General features: G+C 41.6%; 1 protein-coding gene across 1 annotated transcript in view; it reads right to left on the reverse strand.

The window, feature by feature from the left end:
• clybl (citrate lyase beta like) overlaps window positions 1-21,219 on the reverse strand; it is a 54,500-nt gene that overhangs the window by 14,666 nt on the left and 18,615 nt on the right. Inside the window, exons 2-3 of the mRNA XM_041056338.1 lie at window positions 10,295-10,508; window positions 100-288 (exon numbers count right to left, since the gene is read on the reverse strand). Of these exons, the coding sequence (XP_040912272.1) occupies window positions 100-288; window positions 10,295-10,508 (403 nt within the window). The remainder of the gene's footprint in view (window positions 1-99; window positions 289-10,294; window positions 10,509-21,219) is intronic.

The raw sequence follows: 21,219 nt of genomic DNA on the forward strand, positions 1-21,219 counted from the left end.
TTTTGCATTGTTATTCTTCTGTTAAATGTGGTCCTGAAAAATGCACTTTTAAATTACTCCATTCAGCCTACTTTGACTTAGCCAAGACTAGCACCTTACCCATAGCACCTCCTGTGTGTCTTCTACTTTGGGTAACATGATGGCAGGAGGGAGAACCTCAGCCTGCAGGATGACCTGCAGGTCAGCTTCAGCTAAGCCACTGGACACTGAGTTCACCCTCACACACTTCTCTGTCCGGCCCAGATCCAGTTCCACTAACATCCTGGGAATGGTCTCTCTGGCCTCTGTCTGCAACACAGAAGCATAAAACATAAACAGATATCCACATTTAGTCAGATTTCATATTGAAATAATTAAGAAAAATACTTCAAAATGTGTGAAGCTGTAAGACTAAAACTGTATATTTTAAAAGCAAGTGTAGTTACTGTCAGAGCATGTGACTACTTAAGTCAGAATATACTACATAAAATGTTTAATAGCGACAAAACAACTACCATGAGGGGCTATACACTGCTGATGCTTTGTGTTATGTGTGTACATTTACAAAAAAAAATTGGTAAAGAATGCCATTTCCTTTCAGGAAGTGTCTTTACATAAATGCAATAAATGCAAAATAAACACTGCACTACAGACACAAACACTATGTGATCAAAGTGGGAAATTGAAAAAGCATACATCAATCTGAAATAAACAACATCAAGATGAAACATTAACATATTAAAAAGGTACAAAATAAGTCAGCACACTGCAGTCTCTCTAGACTGCAGTCCATCTATCCACAGTATGCCAAAAATCAGAAAAAACAGAGGCTCCACACTCAACTTTGTACTCTCAACGCAAGCATTGTATGAGCTGAGCAGGAAGAGAGACGATGAGGATGAAAAAAAATCAAAGAGAAGCCTACACTCCCAACTTCTATCAGTAACACAGTAGCACACGCCGGCATATTCAAACCAGATGCTGGGCTACAGGAATGGAGAGAAAGGGGAACGGAATGGGGAGAGGAGTCTAGCAAGCGAGAGGAGAGGGGCTCTCTGGAAGAAATGTGGTCTGAGTTAAGCAGCATGAGGAAATGGGTAGCTTAGGAGTTGTCAGGTCAGATCAGAAGCTGGAGCCTTTGAGTGCTTATATGTGAGTTTGGAGATGCTCAGATTGGGAGTTTTCTCCTGATCCCATTCATACTACTAAACAGTTATCTTGAAAGGAAAAACACTCTTTAACTGACACCGGTTACTGTGCGCACCACAAAGGTTTCTAAGATGCTTATTCATAAAATGAAACATGGTTAGTTAAAATGCTGCAGCACCTGATGGTGGCAAATGGGAGATCATGCAATGGAACGTCATGCTAGGTGGGAACTTAAGTACATTTGTTTCCCAACAACATCTGAGTCGGGTTTCCAAGCTAACTGATCATTATTATTGTGATCACCAGAGTAATATGTGTGTGTGTGTATGTGAGAGAAACTGTAGACAGATATGACATAGGGAGCCCATACATCACAATCTCTTGTAAAAACTAAAGTGGCCTAGAGAGAGTCGACCTAGGTTCAGTTGTATTAGATCTTATGGGGACCCTTCAAAGGTCACGGGACAGCTTGAGACAAAACAGCCGCCGCTCTGATCTCCTGGAATGCAGAACTGTACTTGATATTATGAACACACCTTCAGTATCAATAAAATATGGTATCAAAGTACATATCAGAGATTTGCCCGGATTTAATAGGGGTCATGATCGGGCTGGACTGCTGTGTGTCATCTATGTCTCCCATTTCCCTCACTGAATGAGACAAGAGGGATTGTCACACCATATGATGAGTGCACTGTGATCTCTGACTCTTTCTCGAGTTTTGCTGTAACCTCTCTGCTGCTCACTCTTACTGTCGCTTTCATAAGCCAAGACAGGCCCGTAACTGTATCGTGGTAACTTAAAACGGACGGAGCAATTTACACAGCCATAATTCACTATTCATAAACCTGCTACTTGGTGGATAAAATTCTGTCTGTCCCTCTGCAGTTCATGGTGACTGGAGAAAATTGATATGTGAGAACTGCTGGCCGCTTCATGTGCAAGGAGTCACATTGATCCCTGACCAAACTAAATAAATAGTGATCCAAATGATCAAAAAGCATGGTTTCTAACATTCACAGATCAAATAGACTGCAGAGGGCTGAGTCTCCGGCTCCAAACTCAGCCAGATATATAGGCAGCCTGCATGTATAAAATTCTTTTAATGTAACCAGAGACCGCTCATTGCAAAGATTGTCTCCTGCACTTTTCTCCTTTTGCGACGGTATTTCTGAAACCATGACACCAGGAATGGCTAAGGATATGGCCAGGTCACTATGCACTATGCTTTCTTTTATCTCTCCTTCTCTCTAAAGTGAGAGAGAGATTATTCTGCCAGACACCTTGACCCCTATGGGCTCCGCTACTCCGAGCTTGAATAAAGCCCTTTGAAAAGGAGATATTTTACATTAATGGACAGCCATCCAACAAGTTGCTTCAAAGCTCCCTCCCCAATCACCTGGTGTCCCATGGAGAGCTCGCCCCAACGTCAGCTCCATCTCTTCTTTGATTCCCTGCATCATCCTCATCATTAGAGGCTGACACACAGGCAGGCAGGCGGGCGAGCAGTTGGCCAAGCAGGCAGGATCGTTGAACGCATAGATGCACACATGAAGCTTTTCAAGTGCAGAGAGGCTGACCTTCCAGGAGAGTGAGGGCAGCTCCTTAACACACAGCCTGAGACGTGACGCTCAGGATCCTACAGAGTGCTGTGTATATGTGACCCAGCATGTGTACTGCCTTGTAGACACCACATCAGACTGCAGCGTCCAAACTGATGTGTGTACAGGCCACAGCGGGACCTCCTTGCTCTCCACGATCAGATCATGGATGTCCAGCCCGGCCGTCATGCCGCTTGAAACAAGCAACGTCAAACATCGCCTCTGGACAGACTCTGGGTGTAGACTCACACTCTCTGTCCCTTCATTCAGTTTGAATTATATCTCAGTGAAGTGGCAGTTACTGTATATACTGGATAGAAATGAAGACAAAAAAGGGTGCATGACATGATGTGTTATTGAAAGGGCATAAAAATGGCAAAGATTAATTTTTTTCTAGTAAAAAACAAAATGTGGGTATGTACATAAATACAAATGTACACACACGTATGGTTTTGAGTAAAGAGTGGGAGATCATGAGTCAGAATGAGCGTAGTTGTTTTTCCTTCTTTTCTTTTTTACCTTTTGAGAGCTGGCATTTTGCACCCTGCTGTGCAGCTTGCGATGCCATTTAAAATGAGCTGCAGACTATCGCAGGTGAAGGCTGCCTGCCTGAAGTGTGACTGTGTATGCATTTGTTCATCTGTTTTTGTCAGTATGTGTGTGTGGCGGGATGTGCGTGTGTTAGCGAGCTTCAAGTCATTGTGGATGGGTTTTGACAAGTGACACGCTGCACTGCAGAAAGCTGGAGTGAGATGACTGACTAATTCAGGCTATGCTGATAACTGAGATGTAGCAGAAGGAGATTCAGGCATTCACTGTGTCAGTTGGAAGCACACTGTGTAATCCGCTATCCTGTCAGGGCAGACAACAAGACATAACTAGCAGCACAGAAAAGGAAGAATTTGTAAATCATGAAACCTGCTTGTCATAGTTGGTCAAAACTGACAGTCTGAGCTGGAAAAACAGCTAGTTATTACACACTACTTATACACTTTAATTAGCCATGAAAAGAGCTCATTAGAGCTCTTTAGTTACAGTTCATTACAAGCTGCATTGCAATGTTTTGAGGAAATAAATTCCCAAGGCTTTGTATCCATTCTGCTGGTAAATGAGGAGGTAAGGCTCATCATTCAGTATCTTTACAATACATAACATCTATTCTCTGCATAATCAACATTATTTGCTGAGGGTTTTTTTCCCTAACAATTTCTGTTTCATTTCTGTCTGTAATTTCTGTCATTCTCAGCTTTTTCCACCAACAAATTCTGTCCAATTTATGCTGCACCGAGACTAGCAGAATATCTGGCTTACATCCCAAAACTCTGCATACACTGTTTGAATCGATGCCAAATGTGGTACTTTCTGTTTTTAATTTCCCTCTTCTCCATACTCATATGTTTTTTTAAAATAATGATTTAGTATTAGTAGTAGAAAATAATTTGAAAATGGTTTCAGACTGCTAGCTGGGGTTTGGTTTTCTTGACATGCCCTGCCATTTACACAGAAAATTTAAATCGAATACATTTCGAATACATTCCCCCCTTCATGCACCCACATCTGCTCCATTCCTCTCCTCCTCCTCCCATTCTTTCATGTTTTCCTCTCCTTGTCGCCTTCTCCATCATCACTCCTCCTACTGGGGTTACTCTCCAAGTGTTGGGTGCGATGTGCAGCCCACGTAGCACAGAGCAGTGCGGGCTGCACCTCTGCCAGTGAAAACACAAAAGTGTAACAGGATAATGAGAGAGGGAGAGAGGACCCTTCTGTTCTCTGTGTCTCAGCATTTTCTGATCCCTCACTCGGCCTCATTCCTCACCCTTAACCCACGGTATCTGGAGCTGCTGCAAGAGTGTGCGTTTCAAAAGACAATCAAAAGACCTGAGAAAGCTGAAATATAATCTGTGAAACCTATGACTTACATTGAATCTAAAAAGACACACACAAGAAATATTTTCCAAAACTTTCACTCCTTTAAATCCCTCCAGTCTCTATGTGCACCAACTCCAGACAAGACCTCTTCATTCCTAAGCAATGAATGCTAATCACAGTGCTGTCATCACTCTCCTGTGCACCCTGACCTCTCGTTTGCCTATGGTACCCTCCCGAAGGATTCCAATTGATACCTGACACATGACACTTAAAGCAACATTATGCAACTATTTTACCTCAGAGAAACTGCTTCAAAATCATTTTGATGGTACACTGACTTATTATAAGGAGAATGGCGCCTCTTTCATTCCCACATCGTGCCCCGAATACCTGTTCTTGTGCGATGTAACTTGGGTTCAGTGGATGCGATGTCCCGCATGAAGTGCATAACACCTCACACCACTAACTATGGGCATTCAGCTAGCTATGAGAAGCTAGACTGACTCGACATGAGTGGACAGTGTCCATGCTGGTTTGTACTAAGGTGATGATGTTGTATTTGTTGCCTGAGCGGTTTTGTTTTCTGCACATGAGCTATTAGCTTCTATTGGTACGCTGCTTCCAGTACCCTAAACCGCTGAGACTCACAGCCCAACAGAATCTAACGCACCAACCACAGAGGCCGCTATTGCTGCTGCTCAGCATAGCTCAAGTTACACAGTCTTGCTTAAACACACACACACACACACACACAAACAGTGACAGACAGTAGAGTCTGAAATGGAAGGTCTTTCTGATCTGGCTGGAACAGGGTCTATTTTCTGGCTGAGCAGCTCACATCCCATTTGTGAGTCTTGGCAGTCTGACTGGGAGTTTCTCTCAACTCTCCTGGGTCCTCTGAGGTGTTGAGCACACAAGTACACACACAAGTACACACACACACACGCACATATATACAGGGATGTAAATACACGCACATACGGACTCACACTAAATACAAATGTTCAGTATTCATAATTCAACTGGCTAACATTATTTCCCAGGAGTTCATTCTGTCAAGAGTTTAGTCATTTGAATCCACTTAAATGGAGAGAAGATCTTTCAGTGTCCTCTGGAATAACACAGTGAGCATTGAACTGAGGTCGTGTATCAGTTGACAGTTGGCTGCATAATTTATGTTAAATTGAAAATCTCTGGTGTCAGACACAGTTCATGCATAGACCATAGCTCATATATTGACTGCGCTACATCCAAATAAAGGTAATTGACCGTAATGTCATCGACTTTACAATGAGTCCTCTATTCTTGCCTCAGCTGCTCTCACTGCAACCAGAAAGGTATATCTCTGGACCAGTGGCTAATAGTGTAAGAAATTTTTATCAGGGCACAATCTCATGAAAAGGAAAAAAAAAACAACAGTTTAGTTTATGAATTAACCACTACTACATATACAAGTCACAAACAGTTTCAGAGTCACTGATTAAAACAGACAGAATTTGACTACTCCCAAGACTTTCACTCAACTGTTGTAATATTAACTATGTGAAATGGTCAACTCAATAGACCAGATGTGGTTTTGGTGTATGATCAGCTTTTCTTGAATAAGAGTTTACAGTTACTGTTAAACTACAGGAGATACACGATACCTGTACCTTATAATCCACCCCGATGCAACGTTCTGACAATAAATACTACCTTTGTGAAGTTTTTTAAGGTTTATCTATATCCTGACAGAATGATGTCAACTCAGCTTTATGCTAATTTTTTAAGACTTAAGTTTGTATTACTGTATTGGATCATTCTGTATTTATTGTGTGGTATGCTCTTATTGTGCTGCTTTATGTACAATATGGGTAATTATTGGTATTTTTGTAATTAGTAATTTAGTACATTCAGTAGCTTCTGTGACTCGCAGGATACTTATTGTTGTAGGTACCAGCTATACAAAAGTGGATTAATGTTAAAGTACATTAAAAAAATACAAGTGAAATTCACACCAGTCATTCAGTCCTCTTATTTCGGTTTTTTGTGCTACAACAAAACATAAGACAAGGTAATTTTCCACAAATTCTGTCAGTAAAACCTGGCAAAATCAAGTATGTTGGGTTGTTGTAATCACAACCACATACTCTGTGTAACTGTACAAATCCAGAAGTAACTGGTTTCTACATGGGCCCAGTAAAAGCTTCTGAGGGCTTTGATCAGTGTCAACAAAGCTTATTTTACATGGTTTATACCTTCAGATGAACAAATAGTGAATTAACTTATTTTAAGCACTAACAATTGGCCCTGTAATGTACTGAGAGTGAACCCAGGACACTGGTGTGTCATACTTGAGTGATGTACGGAAAGGCTATCGACTGTTGTGTATGTGCTTGCTTGCTTATGTGCGTGTGTGAATGTTTTTCCCATATGTGTCTACATGTGCACACTTAAGGGTGTGTGCATGTTTGTGTTCTGCATGTCTTGTGTGCATTTGCAGGCGCGTGCTGGTGTGCGAAAGGTGCTCCCCGTCGTGTCGGCCGCGCCACCATGCCATCTGGAGAGGAAATCGAGTGTGAAGTACAGTATAGTTTGGGACCAAGCTCCGTGGCAGTGGCTCAGCAGTTAGTTCATTAGTTCCAAACTTCCAGGGATTAGGAGAGAATCTCTACGGCAGGGAGGCAGGGGGGAGTCAGGGAGGATGGAGGGACCCATGTGGGGAAAAGAGAGCGAGAGACTGAAATGCCAGGAGGAATACTGGACCACAGGGCAGCAAGAGACAGAGAGAGAACATGAGAGAGAGAGAGAGAGAGATAAACAATCTTAACCCTGAGGACCCTGGAGAGGGGAGACGAGCGAGAGAGAGGGACAATGAAAGAACAAGACGGCGAGGGAGAGAGGAGGAGAGAGGACAGGTGTAGCCGTCAGTTCCGCTCCGGGGTTTCAACCTGCCCTCCCCTCTTCCTCCACCCCACTGATCATACAGATATGATGATATGTGTAAGAGTGTTAGAGCAGTCAGCCTTGTCTTCCCTCCCCTCTCTCCTCCTCCTTCTCTCCCCTCTGGGTCCATGGTGACAGTTAGCAAGCTCTGGGTGGCTCCTACCCTTTACTCCCTTTCTCATCTCCCTGCCTCTTAAGCAGCCAGCATTACTGCCAAGATGGAGCATAGACATTTTTGGAGTCAAAGCGGCAGGCAATTAAAGCGGGCACTCCCGGATTTCAATTTTCAAGAGGGGGGGGTGGACTGACCTTCATCACATACCTTTTTGTCATGAATATCCTTCTCTGTTTTAAGGTGAAGGTGAAAGATAATGAAAAGAATACATTAATGAACACATAACAGGAGGGTGGTTTTAGGCAGTAGCCCTATTTAAGGCCTATTAATGCATACCCAGTAACTAATCTCGCGTTTCACCTAACCTATTGTTACCTCCACCAAAACAGTGGTTCAGGGTGGCATTTTAGCAAGCTCAGTCTCTGCTTTGCTACCATTACCTCTCCCTAGAAAGCATCAGACATACATTAAGAGTCCATTGTTGAGGTTTGGCCAACTGTGCAGTTGTCATGGTGAATATGATCGCAGCTACTGTATACAGAGTAGAAATTGTCGGTGAAACAAACTGTAATATAAAAACTGCAGTTTTCCACAACGACCATTCTCTTAAAATTCAGCATTGGTGTTTTCTCTGCATCTGACTGTGGTAATCTCATAGGAGCCATATTTACTGATCTCACTGAAGCTTTTGACCATGTGGATTACAATCTCCTTTAAGATAAGTACCATGTTGTTAGCTTTCCACAACATGCATTGTGGTTTAATTTGTATCTTAATGATAAAAAGCAATGTGTTGTTGTACAAGTGTGTAAATCAGATTTGCTAACTCAGCAACAAGGTGTGCCTCATGGTTCTACTTTGGAGTCACTTGTTCTGCTCTTATTAATGATCTACCATGATTCTTTCTCATTATCAAGTTCAATCATATGCAGATGATACTATGATATATATGTTGAAATATTCTTCATCACAACTACATATCACATATCCTTAGTAAATACCCCCTGTGTATGTACTAAATAAGACAAACACATATTTGATTATACAACAATTATTATGCCACATTGATTTCAAATATGTGTAAAACAAATGTCTTGTGGTGGTGGTATTCTCTCTCTCTCTCTCTCTCTCTCTCTCTCTCTCTCTCTCTCTCTCTCTCTCTCTCTCTCACACACTCACACACTCACACACTCACACACTCACACACTCACACACACACACACACACACACACACACACACACACTAGAAGTACTGTTTATCCAACTGGAAAAAAAAAAATCATCTTAAGGCAAGGTATAACTACACAACAACCCCCATGGATTTCCAATTGCCACAGTGGAGGAAGAAGCTGAGAGTGTGGGAAGTGAAGAGAGGATGCCGGTAGGAAAGGTGAATTTTGCTACTGAGTAAATAACTAATTTTTATATTACACAGTTTGGCCTAGCAAACACATAATAGGTTACAGGATTTTTGCACACTGTGTCAGACTCTATGGTGGCAGTGAACGGCCGAAATCCGAGGTGATGCCAAGATTTGTAGCGTGTAGTATTGATGTAGCTGGCTCACAGAAGAAGAAAGTAATAGGATTCTAAGGCAGGAAACTGTTGAGGTACAGCGCTGTTTTCCAGAATTTAATGTTGGTATTTTGATTTAAATTGGGAGCCAGCTGAGGGGAATAATTCAGCATGTTACGGGAAACTGAACTGCCCTGTAGTTAATGTTAATGTATCCTTTCTTGTTAATAGCACATGCAAGGCCTAATGCTATCATTAGCTAACATAAAGGTAGATAGCTAGCAGATAAAAGGCTTTTGGAAAGGATAAAGAAAAAAAAATCATATTCACATTTTTAAATTGTTTATCGCAAACTCAGAGTTGGAAATAATGTCTTACGATTTAAGTGAAATGAGTGGGTTGGTGAACAAAAAAAAGTGGATTGGAGCAGAATGCTTTTGTTGAAATAAGATAGAGACATGAACCTGTCACATGCTGACAGCTCAAGAGTCTGGCGTCTGAATTCTCCTCAAGCCTGAATGGCTTCTTCAGTGCTGCATTCCTCTCCACATTTCCACTCTAAAATGTAATAAAGACAGAAGCTCTGACATCCACCAACTCCATTGCGGGGTCACAGTTTCAGCCTGTCAGTCACACAGGGATCATCTTATTGTCTTTGTCTACTACAGGAACAGCCTCCAGCCATATCAATCATCTTTATTATCATGACTTAAAACCTTTGTTAGTTAACTTTTTACCCAGGCCCCTTCTTTATCCCACTCTCCAATCACGATTTCATGGGCAGTTCCGGAGGGCCAATGGGGAGGTCGTGTGGGCGGGAGGAGAATGCTTTTAACCTGCTGCATCTGGTGCTTTCCCGCTGCTTGCCCAGTGGGACATGGTCACCTTGTTTTAAAGGACTGATAGGGGGGGAACCACTGCCTTTATACCATCATAATGGGGTGAAATGTGCTTGTTTTAACCGTGTCACTTAGGTAGTTTTCCTTGCAGTAATTAAGACCGAGCACCTGTCTGAAGGAGGGAGATGGAATTAAAATCATTCAGGATCACACAGCTGTGTGTGTGATTGTGTGCTCCTTGCTGACCTGTCTAAACCAAGCCGCATTTCACTTATACACGTGTATCTGTGTATTTATGTACCTTTTTGCTGAGGGCTACACCATCCTCGCAGTCCAAGACAGCACAGTCGACATCCAGCGAGGCTAGTTTCCTCAATTTTCGCTCATCGTTGCCAGGGCAGTAGAGAACCGCCCTGCGGGGTATGTAGCGCAGCGAGGGGCCTGCAGAGTGATGGTGATGACGCCATGCTTTGGTATACAACTGCCAGGCTATGGGCAGGAGCCAACCGCTCTCCCTGTCAACACAAACATATACACACATAAGTACATGGTGGCACACAGACACATACATGTGATTGTGTACACCACACAAATATGCATTCAGGCAGGAGTAGCATGAATGTACATGTCTGTAGTGCACACATTACACATAAATACAATATACATCAATAGTAAGGGCAACGAGTAATTAAGGGTTGCTGCTGCATTCATCTTCATAATATAAACAGTGTTTATATTACTGACGATCCAGGAGGAGGAGGAGGAGGCCACATCCTCCAGACTAGAGTGAAAGTCTGGAAACATTTCATTTTGTTTGCCCTTCAGCTGTTCATTGAAGTGGATGAGAGACGTTGACCTGTGCTTTGGCACTCTTTGGTGAGAACAAACTCACCCAAACACTGAGCCACTCATATGCTAATGTAGCCACTCTGCTGAATATCTGGGCAGGGTAGAAAGTGAATGAGTAGGGGTGTCAGGAATGGTTGGAGCTGAGTCATGGAAGAATTTGGGAAAGACTGTGTAGCTGAGTTACTGCAGTTACTTTAAAAGAAACTACTTTATAGACAGTTATTCTCTTATAGATACATAATTACCAAATGGATAAACATATATCAAAGATACAGGCAATTTAAGATGGTAATAGTGATCTGAAATGCCAGTAACAAAATGCTGCATTGTAATGTTTGAGTACATACATGAGTAAAATGGTAATCATTTATTATTGGCTTCAGATTTTAAGAGCTGATTTAAGAGCTGTTTTACTAGATTTCAGTTCAAAAGGTAAATAAGTTACTCACAGTTTCCAGTCACATGCAATAAACTGAAATATTCAAGGGTAAATACAGTACAACCTTGTAAATGTAGTTTTTAAACAAGAAGAGATTACCAACATATTTCATTAAGAGGGCTATCTAATATTTTTTATGTGTTAAAACAATACCTAACTATATAACTTAAGAGCATGCACAATAATTTGTCATTTTAAATGCTTTTCTGTAGTGTCTATCTTTCCTCTTCAGATTATGCTTCTTACAAGTTTGGAAAAACTTGCAACAAACTGTTTTTGGTGGCTATTTTATTTTTAGAAACACTTCATTTTTCATGCAACACTGACTGACCTTCTACGTGCTGAAGCAAAATGAAGGCAAAAATGCGCATAGAGTTGTTCCACCTTAACAACCTAAAAATGTAAGTTATTTACCACACTCTGAAATATCACACTGACTAATACTTGACACGCTCATCATCACAGCTCCCACCTCTATGTGCACACTCAAATGTGTTTAAGGTTCACACACAAGATCACAAACACGCAGCTATGTTGGCCTGTGTACCCCCTCCCATCCACACCCACACAAGTGTGCACACCAATAATCACAATCATTGCACACGCGTCTTAATTATTTGTTCCATCAATCTGGCTTCTGAAACAATTGGCCCTAATGAATAGCTGAATGTTTAGGATCAGATATATGTAATTACAACGAGAAACAGCTTCTCCCACCTCTAACCCTCGCTGGGCATTAGAAGCCCTTCGGGGGACCATATTGGCAAGTGAAAGAAAGGTAGAGGGGGGTATTCCTTCTATTAATTATTCTCTTTTCTTGTCTTTTGCTCTCTAAAAGGAGCTAAAGTCACTTCAATAGCCACTTAATCCTGTCAACTACGCTTCCACATGCCCTCCAGTCCCAATAAGGCCTAATCTAAACTGAGATGTTTTGCAGTTGGAGCAGGCAGTTAAAACCAATTCAGGTTGCTTCCAGCATTTTAGTGTTTCCAGGTACACAGAGTCTATTCAAGCTGAGGACAGAATTCACAAAAGGCTTATGGAGAAAATACGGGCAAAGGTCGGAGGGAGGACTACGGCACACCCCCATGCAAATTCTGGACCAGTGGAAGTAGGTAGAGCTTGCAGTCATTATAGGGACAAAAAGCTACACAGTCTAAATTGATGGAGAAAAGGTGAAAAAAAGCAAACAAAAAAAATTAGAAAGGAAAACAGAGGGTAAAAGGATGGAAGTAGGAGTGCTGTCTGGTAGGGGGCAAGAGGAGGCTGTTGAGATCTAAATGGCATCAGTCTATTCTGTGCATACTGCTCATGGGAAAATGTTAAAAAGCCATACTAAGTGCCCACTTAAAAGGCAAATACAATGTAATATAACTGAAGTACAAAAAGATGGTGGCTGTAATTTAATAGTAGCTTCCTTCATAGAGGAAAAAAAAACTGAAACAGAGAGAGGGAGTAAAGGTGCTTTGATGTTGGCTAGAGAAAGTACACTAGAAGCAGAGGTCAATAACTGTGGCCAAAATCAAGAGGTGCAATGAAAATGTATCAAATATTGTGTTTTTCCTTTGTGAAGGGATATGAGGAAACATACACAAGCACGATGATTTATTTAAATACAAAGGTACAAAAGGTTTAAACTTTTTTTGCTTCAAACTGCGTTCATTTAACAATTACGTAATTGTTTATACTTTAAATATCTTTGAGCTGTATAAACAGTATGAACACCTCTATAATAAACTAGTTCTTCTTAGTTCTAAATGCCAAAAAAGTCTGCTCAGTCTGTTTAGACAGGAAAACTGGTACCTAAAGGACCCTTTGCCCTAATGAGAGGATCACGTGATCTTTTTCAGACAACATTGACTGAAAACAGTGACCGTGTCATCATCATTGCTGTTGTGTTATCAATCAAAAAAAAAAAAAAAAAAAATAGATGCTGCTTGGGTTGAATTTTGTATTCACAAAATTATTCACACACACACATGCTGCTTAACACATTTTCCAGTTCACATACATCTCCTTTCAGTTGCAAATGCGAGTGAAACGCTTGCACTGTCAAGCCCTGTGGGTTGCATTTTTTCTCATCCTGGCATTGAAATAACTACAAGGGGCAACAGTCTAATAAAAACATGCACTATTCTCTTTAAAAATAAAACCATATCTAAAATGATGATATGTAGGCAATCTACAGGAAGCAGTAGCAAGGCTTACTGAGCCCCATACATTACAGATACATAGTCTGCTGAATGTAATGCTTCATTGTGGTGCTTTACATGTAAGCCAAATGTGAAATAGTAGGAAGCAAAAGCCACAATAAAATTGTGCCTGTCAATGGTACTGACATTATTAGTAACAACAACTATGAACGAGAAACAGAGCCACAAGAGCGTAGACTCTGTTATTAGATCAAAGTTACTCTACATCTTTCTCATTCTCCAGTAAATAAAAACGTTAAATGCTCCACTGCAATTCATTTTTTCCATTTGCATCTACAATGATATGAAAGCAGCAATCACTAAATTCCAATGTTGCAAAAAGCTAGGAAGCATGAAAAAACTCCAATATTTCCTGTTCACAGTTGATTGTGTGGACAAGAAAGAAAAAAGGGATTACTTACAGTATGGTAAATAGTGAGTACCAAAATTATCAACACTATATTTTGATTGGTGAGTGATTTCCATTATTGTTACACTTTATTTAAAAATCACAGTCTATTAGTACAATAAAAAGTTTTATAGTGATGGTCTATATGTCTGGTCAGTACTACACAAGAGTGATCACATCTACAAGACATTTTTTGACTGGTTTATTTTTAAATGGATTAATCTGGTGGATGTATTAAAAAAATAATTTTCTCATAAAAACCCAAAAGAACTGCTTGTATGGTCAGGTAGCCATAAACATAATCCAGTGTGGATCTCGTGATCATCATCAAATGCACACATCACTTCCATTTACTACATGCAATCTGGATATTTTTATTTACACCTTCCCACATCTGGTTGACGTTTTCCCATGATTAAATCACAATATATTTGTGTTACATCTATTTAACAGTCCCCAAAGTACCATATTCGCCTACATTACCTATTTCTTTTCCTCTCCTCTCCACTTTTTTTTTTCTTTTTTACATGAAAGGTTATGATAACACAGGGTTATGTGGCTATATTAGCAGCTGTAAAGTGGTGGGACCTAGCCACAGTGACAACATTTACTGGTCTGAGATCAGAGGTAAGTGTGTGTTAGTGGGGTTTATATGGTGCTGGATGGGACTGGTTCTCATTAGCAAAGAGGCAGCAGCAGACCCAGGTCTAGTGGCAGTGGGCGGGGGGGTTAATGTGGTGAGCTCTGGCTGTGTTAGACTAGACATGGGCCTTCCTGAGCCATGTACATTAGTTTTTCAGACCCAACAGTACAGTGTGGCAAATTTAGACATGCTGTCTAACAAGTAATTATTGAGAACAGCCAAAAAAAAAAAAAACACACGAACTGTGCAGCACTTCTCCGTGCTGGCTGAGAAGCATTTTACATGCAGATTTGTGTCTGTCTTCCTCCAACACCAGAGAGTGTCTTGGACAAAGAAGTTCACTGGTATAGAACTATCAACTGATCTTCAATTCAACAGAATAGCCTCTGATGATCTGACACTCTCTGTCAGTGTCTCTGTAGTGCCTAACTACAATAAGTCTACCTTGAACCACATATCCTTGAACTTCACATCTTATCTTCACCACTCTCATGTGACTGATGTACACTTTTTGCCATATTCAGCTCCTGTTTTCCCCAAGTTTCATCTCCTTATCTCTGAAATACCCTGTCATGTAATCCAGAAAGGGTCACCAATATTTCTCAAGGTAACAGGTAATAGCATGTCACTGAGAAATGTCAAACTATGAAAGAGATCTGGGATTCCACAGATGTGCACAAAACTTTACACTTGTGTGTGTCCTGTTTGGGATTATGCTTCTCGCACTTGGGGGTTTTGTAAGCAAGTTAAATAAGTTAATCATAGAGTTGTTTACACCAGTTATGGCCATCCGAAGGGATATGGTACCTTCAAACCAGACAAAAATGTGAGATGATCCTGACTTAGACACAGACTTGTCCTTAAAATGTTCCTGCAGCTGGATTATTATGATCAAATGATTATACTAAAAAAACGAGTTGTGTTTTCAGTTGTCAAACTTGGTTTGGAAGATAAACCCATTGTTTTCAATTTTTTATTTTCAGTGTTATATTATGTTTCACCACTGCGGCTGTATTTTTGGCATTATATGAAGTCAATAGTGTCCCTAAGTGGTGGGCGCTTGTATGTGAATGACACAATAAGCAACATTACTAACAACCAAACCAAATGCAAAAGACTAGGCCTCCTCAGCTGCAGCATACAATATATTAAATTTTGATAACTAAGATGAGTGATTGCGGTGTGGCAGTAAATACTGTATTACAAATAGCCTGTAGTAATTGCTTCATTATCATGAAATGATGATCACTATTTCCTGTAACTCTACTGGCCTCCACCTGGCAGCATAATAGCCTAATTCAGGTGGTAATATTCATCCTACCACATGAATTACAGTAGATAACAAGTGGCCCACTCCATAACAGGCCCTAACAACAGCCTCCCTCTCAATATGTAGATTTCCACAATTATCTCCGGCATGGTGGTGCAGGCAGAAGCTGTGTCTAAAATGCACAAAATTAAAGATCTGTGTTTCTACCCCACTATAATCAGCTACTTCTTAATATGCAAACTACACTCTGAGGTCTGTGGTGCTTAAGATTCCAGATTAAATTTGGTGAAAATAAAGATGAATAAAGAGTAGGGAGGAAATCAATATTTCTGAAGTATTGGCAGGTCCTTTGTCTGCAAAAAGTTGTCTGCGGGTGGGAAATAAAATGGTCAAAAAGTCATCAATATTTACCTAGCTTCATGTCCACCTGCCTGTCTGACACTTCTTGTTTTTTTTTTTAGAATGAAAAAGAGAGCTGAAGCATTCCCCACACACGGTCTTCCTCACAGCATGATCCTGTATGTGCATGTTTTTTTTTTCCACACTGCCTCCGGTCTGAGGACACAATTGGATGGCAGAGAAATGCTGAAAAATTAAGCAGAGACACCCAAGACAGCGAAAGGAAAGATTCAAAGACTTTTTTTTCTACTTTTTCTCTTTTCTGACCCCTGCTTTCATTGTTGCCCTCCAGCAAAGTGTAGCTTGGGATGAGCAATCCGTTCCCCTCCAGATTAGATCAAGAGGGGGCTGCAGAGTTTACTACGGGTTGGCCTCTCTTTTACTATGAGGAACAGGACAGACAATATCATACTGGACCTGCTAACATTTTGTTGATGATAACTGTACTGACTGTACTGTGTTGCCAAAAAAATAATTGATATAAAGAACCAAGACTGCTCATTCAATTTGCTCTGAGAAGTTAAGAAAGCAACACCCTGTTAACCTCAGTAGCAACACATGTTGTTCATGTGTTCCTTTATCATAATGCAATAGACTGCTCCCACATGTAGAAAAGATTGATTTGATTGATTTTCTTCAGCCATTTTGCTAAATTTTGCATTTCATGTTTGGCACAGGAATTTTTTTTAACTTACTTCCCCAGATTATATCACCACTGACCCTACATCTTCCTTTACTAGTTTTAAAAAGCTAATTCCAGAGGCAGCGTCTCTCACCATCAACAAAACCCCTTACTCATCCTCCCATCCATGTCTTTTCCCCCTTTCTGGTCTCATTAGTTTGGGTTTTATGCCTTAATCTACACAATGAGGATGAAGTCATGGCGGTTATCTTCAGCAGCCAATGTCTGTCTACCTGTAATCCTTTTCAAAGTCCCCGGCTTTCTCCCAGCTCACAAATCGGCACACAATGCCTTCATGCAAGGCCTCTGCCGTAATGCCCAGAGACGACAGCACGACTTTTTTCTTTTTTTCCTTTTTTTTCCCCATCCCTCATCCCTTCACATAAAACTAGTTAAATCCCACTCCTTCTTAGAAGAATGGAGATGTCTTTATCTAGGTTTCAGGACAGGGAGAAGTAAGGATGTAAAGGACATAAGCGCTATGATTTGCAAAAATCACAAGCTGGTTTTGATGACTGGCAGTTGTCACTCCAGCTCTCTCCCTCTCTCTATCACAGAAAACGAGATAAATTCATTCAAGTCAGTCCTGACTTTTGTGTAGCTTGCACTGTATATACAGTACAGGCTAAATGAATTTGAAATAAATAAATGAAGGACAGAATGGAAAGTTAAATGTTTGCAGAATTATATAATTTACATGACATCTTAAAAAATGAAGTCAATCAATTTATCTTTAAAAGTTAATTGAGAGGGGAACACAGAAAGTTCAAACAAGTCACTCTATTCGAGGAGGGCATAAGGGGGTTAGCTTTTAACTTAGCATTTTTATTGACTCTGGCAAAACAAAATGAGCGGGCTCTGTAGGATTGTGCACTCTGCATTGGCCATTCAGGCCTTCAGAGCCCCATTGTAGTACTTTGAAGAGAATGAAAGGAAACCCCACTGGTGGAAATGCAGTGGAACAGCCCCACAACAGGCCACAACTGTTCCCTTATGCATGAAAGGCAGGGACATAAAAGACAAGATGGACTTCTGAGGTAGGGCCAAAAACAAAGGCAACAAAAGTGCTGATCACGAGGGGATGACACGACTCGTCTCGGCAGAAGGAGCAGGGAGAAAAGGGGCAGGGGACAATAGCACTCCCGGCCAAATGACATGTTGAAGAATTGAAAAATCCACACAAGAAGTGTCTTCTCAATTCACTAAACCCACAAGAACTGGGTGACTGTCGGCTGGACCCTGGTCAGCCTCAGGCGGGTGGACAATAACAGTCCACAGCTTTTCTCCCTCTTACTTTCTTTCCCAGATCTTTCCCTGTTTTGGCAAACAACTTGGCAAGGGCAAAGACGGACTGGGGTGATGGCTTTAGTCTGCACACACCAAACCAAAACCAAACCTAATCAAAGCATGGTGGGTTCCGCTCCTGCAGCTTCCGTTTTGATCTGTTGGCTGTCTGTGTGTCTGATCTGTTTCTGTTTGTGCCCTAAACACAATTATGCTACTGCATAACCTCCATGGAAACAGTCAGACGAACAAAAACATGTTTGCCCTCATTCAAAAAGCATCCTTGTTTTTAGTGACACAGTGTAATGGCTGCTGATATTTCAGCCAATGTTTCAGAAGTCATACTAAATAAAGCTTCGTTAATAAGAACGCTTCCTGCCGGTTTTCACCCTGTAGGCTTCTAGGCTGAGAACAACTGTGTGTTTCTGATTTCCCATTGTAGGAAATAAAGATATTTTTTAATATGAGGGAGCACATACACAGCGATGTGGGTGTGTGAGTGTGATACCTTAAATCAATGGTTAGTCTTAATACTAAATCCATCCATAATGCTAAGTGCACCCAGGAGAGGAATTTGTGTGAAAAGACCCCAATTTAAGAAAACAGCTTTATTTTGCTTACATTACTAAATCATTTTTCACACAAATGTCATGGATTTCATATGAAGAAGAAAAAAATATCTTTTCTCGTGAATAATTAACATTGAGATGCCTTTAAAGTAAGGACAAGGAATAGTTGTTAAGCTACATGCTGAACAGTGCACTCCACAGGTAAAGGCCCTCCTCCTCGATAGCCTGAGGCCGATCCCACAATTCTTCACACATACCCACGGGCCCTTTCACTGGCCATCACCCTGTCTGATTAATGGATCGATGTGGTAATTGATTAGTGAAGAAGAGGTGGGAATAAGAACATAGGTCAAACGTCAATAATGTCCTCCTGACAAAAGGTGGAAGACGTAAAATGTACCAGTGATAGCCTGCAGCCAGACCTCTACCCATCAAAGCCCTGGCAGGACTAACATAAAGGCCCCGGCCCATTCTCCAGCCTGCCCTGCCCTCCCTCCCCAACGCTCCTTTTCTCTTGGTAATGCTGTCTGTTAAAGTGACAGGAACCATTCTGGGAGCTGCTTGTCAGCTCACCTTCATAAAACAAGCCGTAAAGCAGCAAATAACAGGCTTATATGGCTTCATTATACCGGCTATGCAGGATCACAGCCCTGGGCTGAGGGGTGAGGGGGGTTGTGCTGGTAGTGGAGAGGCGGGGAGAATGTTGGCAGGACAGCCTGGTTCTCGTGGAGGTTTGTTGTCCCAGCGGCTGTCACCATGTCCATGTTTGCTCAGGATAGAGGACCACTTGACCCCCTTCAACCCTCTATTCCCCGAAATCCCAAGCAGGACAAAGAGGTATGACTTACTTTGGAGATACTGTGACAGCTCAGTGTAATGTGACATTCTGTAACTCCCTAATGACTTTGAATCTATGCCCTCCTACACTTAACACAAGACGCTAAAGTTAAAAGATTAAAATTTGAGCCCACTAACAAATATCATCCATAATCAAGAACAAACTGTGATGGTGTATCCGAACAGTTAAAAAAATGAGGAGAGCAGGGCCAGATGGAGCATGCATCTGCGACAGTAAACCTTTGGCCGACGCAGGGCCGGACGTGAGAAAGATTCTCCTTTATTTCATGCAAATATCTTTGGGCCGTTTCACAACCTGACAGTGGGGGCTGCAAGGTGGTCATTATCTCAGGTTGTGTCTCCAAAACATTTCCCCTGTTTTTCAGAGTCAGCCACGGGTGCCTGGCAAAGAAGTCAGCAGCAGCAGACGCAGCAGCAGCAGCAGCGAATGTGAGCACTTGTGTGCTTACCAGTCCGTGGCACAAATAAGGCAAGTCCCTATCCTTCCAACACAACTCATGGTATTTCCCCACGGACTTTCATCAAATGGAAATTCCGCTCTTTCCCACGGTAACAGCTTAAATGTTGTCTTCAAAGAGCAACATTTAACATAGAGAATCATCTTATGTACATATATTATGAGCAATTATTATCCTACATAAAAAATGACTAGGGCTCCATTAAGGTTCAAAGCTTCAACAAAAACTATAAATAGGCTCCGATATTAGCAAGTCAAATATGCAGCATAAAGCTTGCAGAACATCTGGCAAGCAAGCTTCCACTATGTTCACCAAAGTAACTGTCCCTTTATGTGCTTATCTGTCATATGCCCAGTTCCAGTCATGGAGAGATCAGTCACTTATCTCTTTAGCAAGGCTGTGAGGCAGCGGTACAAGCGCCATCACTGTGATCATTGTATAGTTAATTGTCACCTCCATCAACATTAGCACTCTCTAACATGCTTACCAGAGGGGGGAAAGGGGGGAGCTGACTGCAAGCTCTATTCTGAGGTTGACACTTGTTCTCTGAGGGGCGGTTTTTGGTGTCAGGATTACAGTGCACGGGAGAAAAGAGGCGGAGGAGAGGTGGGGAGCCTTCTCCACAACTCATGTCACTGGGTCTGTCTGTAATGGCAGCAGAGGGAGAAAGAGAGGAAGAGAGACAGGGAGCCAAAGAGAATTGATGGGTGTTTACTTTTAAGCAGTCTCTCAACCAGTGACAAGGCAAAGAGACCAGCAGGTACTGGGACTATCTTCCCTTGACAGTCAGTCATGGGTTAACTAATCAACACCCCTCCTTTTATGGCTGGTGATACAAACTCTGGTCATACACGGGTCATATGGTTGAAACAGACCTACTTGGATAAAAATGCCACATCAAAAACAAATACAAGGTTGAGAAGCGTTCAGTGTAAAGACACTGACATTCACACACACACACACAAAATATCCATTACACACAACTGGCAAAAGGCCAGAAGGATTCAAATGTGTCGCCACCGAACCATATGGATACACACATCCAAACCTAATCTAACAAACACTGCAGCACGCACATACATATTCTGGCCTGCACACAGACACACATATCCGGACTGTAAAACAGCATTGCCATCTTGAGCCCCCTGGATCACTGGGGCCATCTGACACTGTG

The sequence above is a fragment of the Toxotes jaculatrix genome, chromosome 15, assembly GCF_017976425.1.
Source record: "Toxotes jaculatrix isolate fToxJac2 chromosome 15, fToxJac2.pri, whole genome shotgun sequence".
In the NCBI taxonomy this organism is placed as follows: Eukaryota; Metazoa; Chordata; class Actinopteri; family Toxotidae; genus Toxotes; species Toxotes jaculatrix.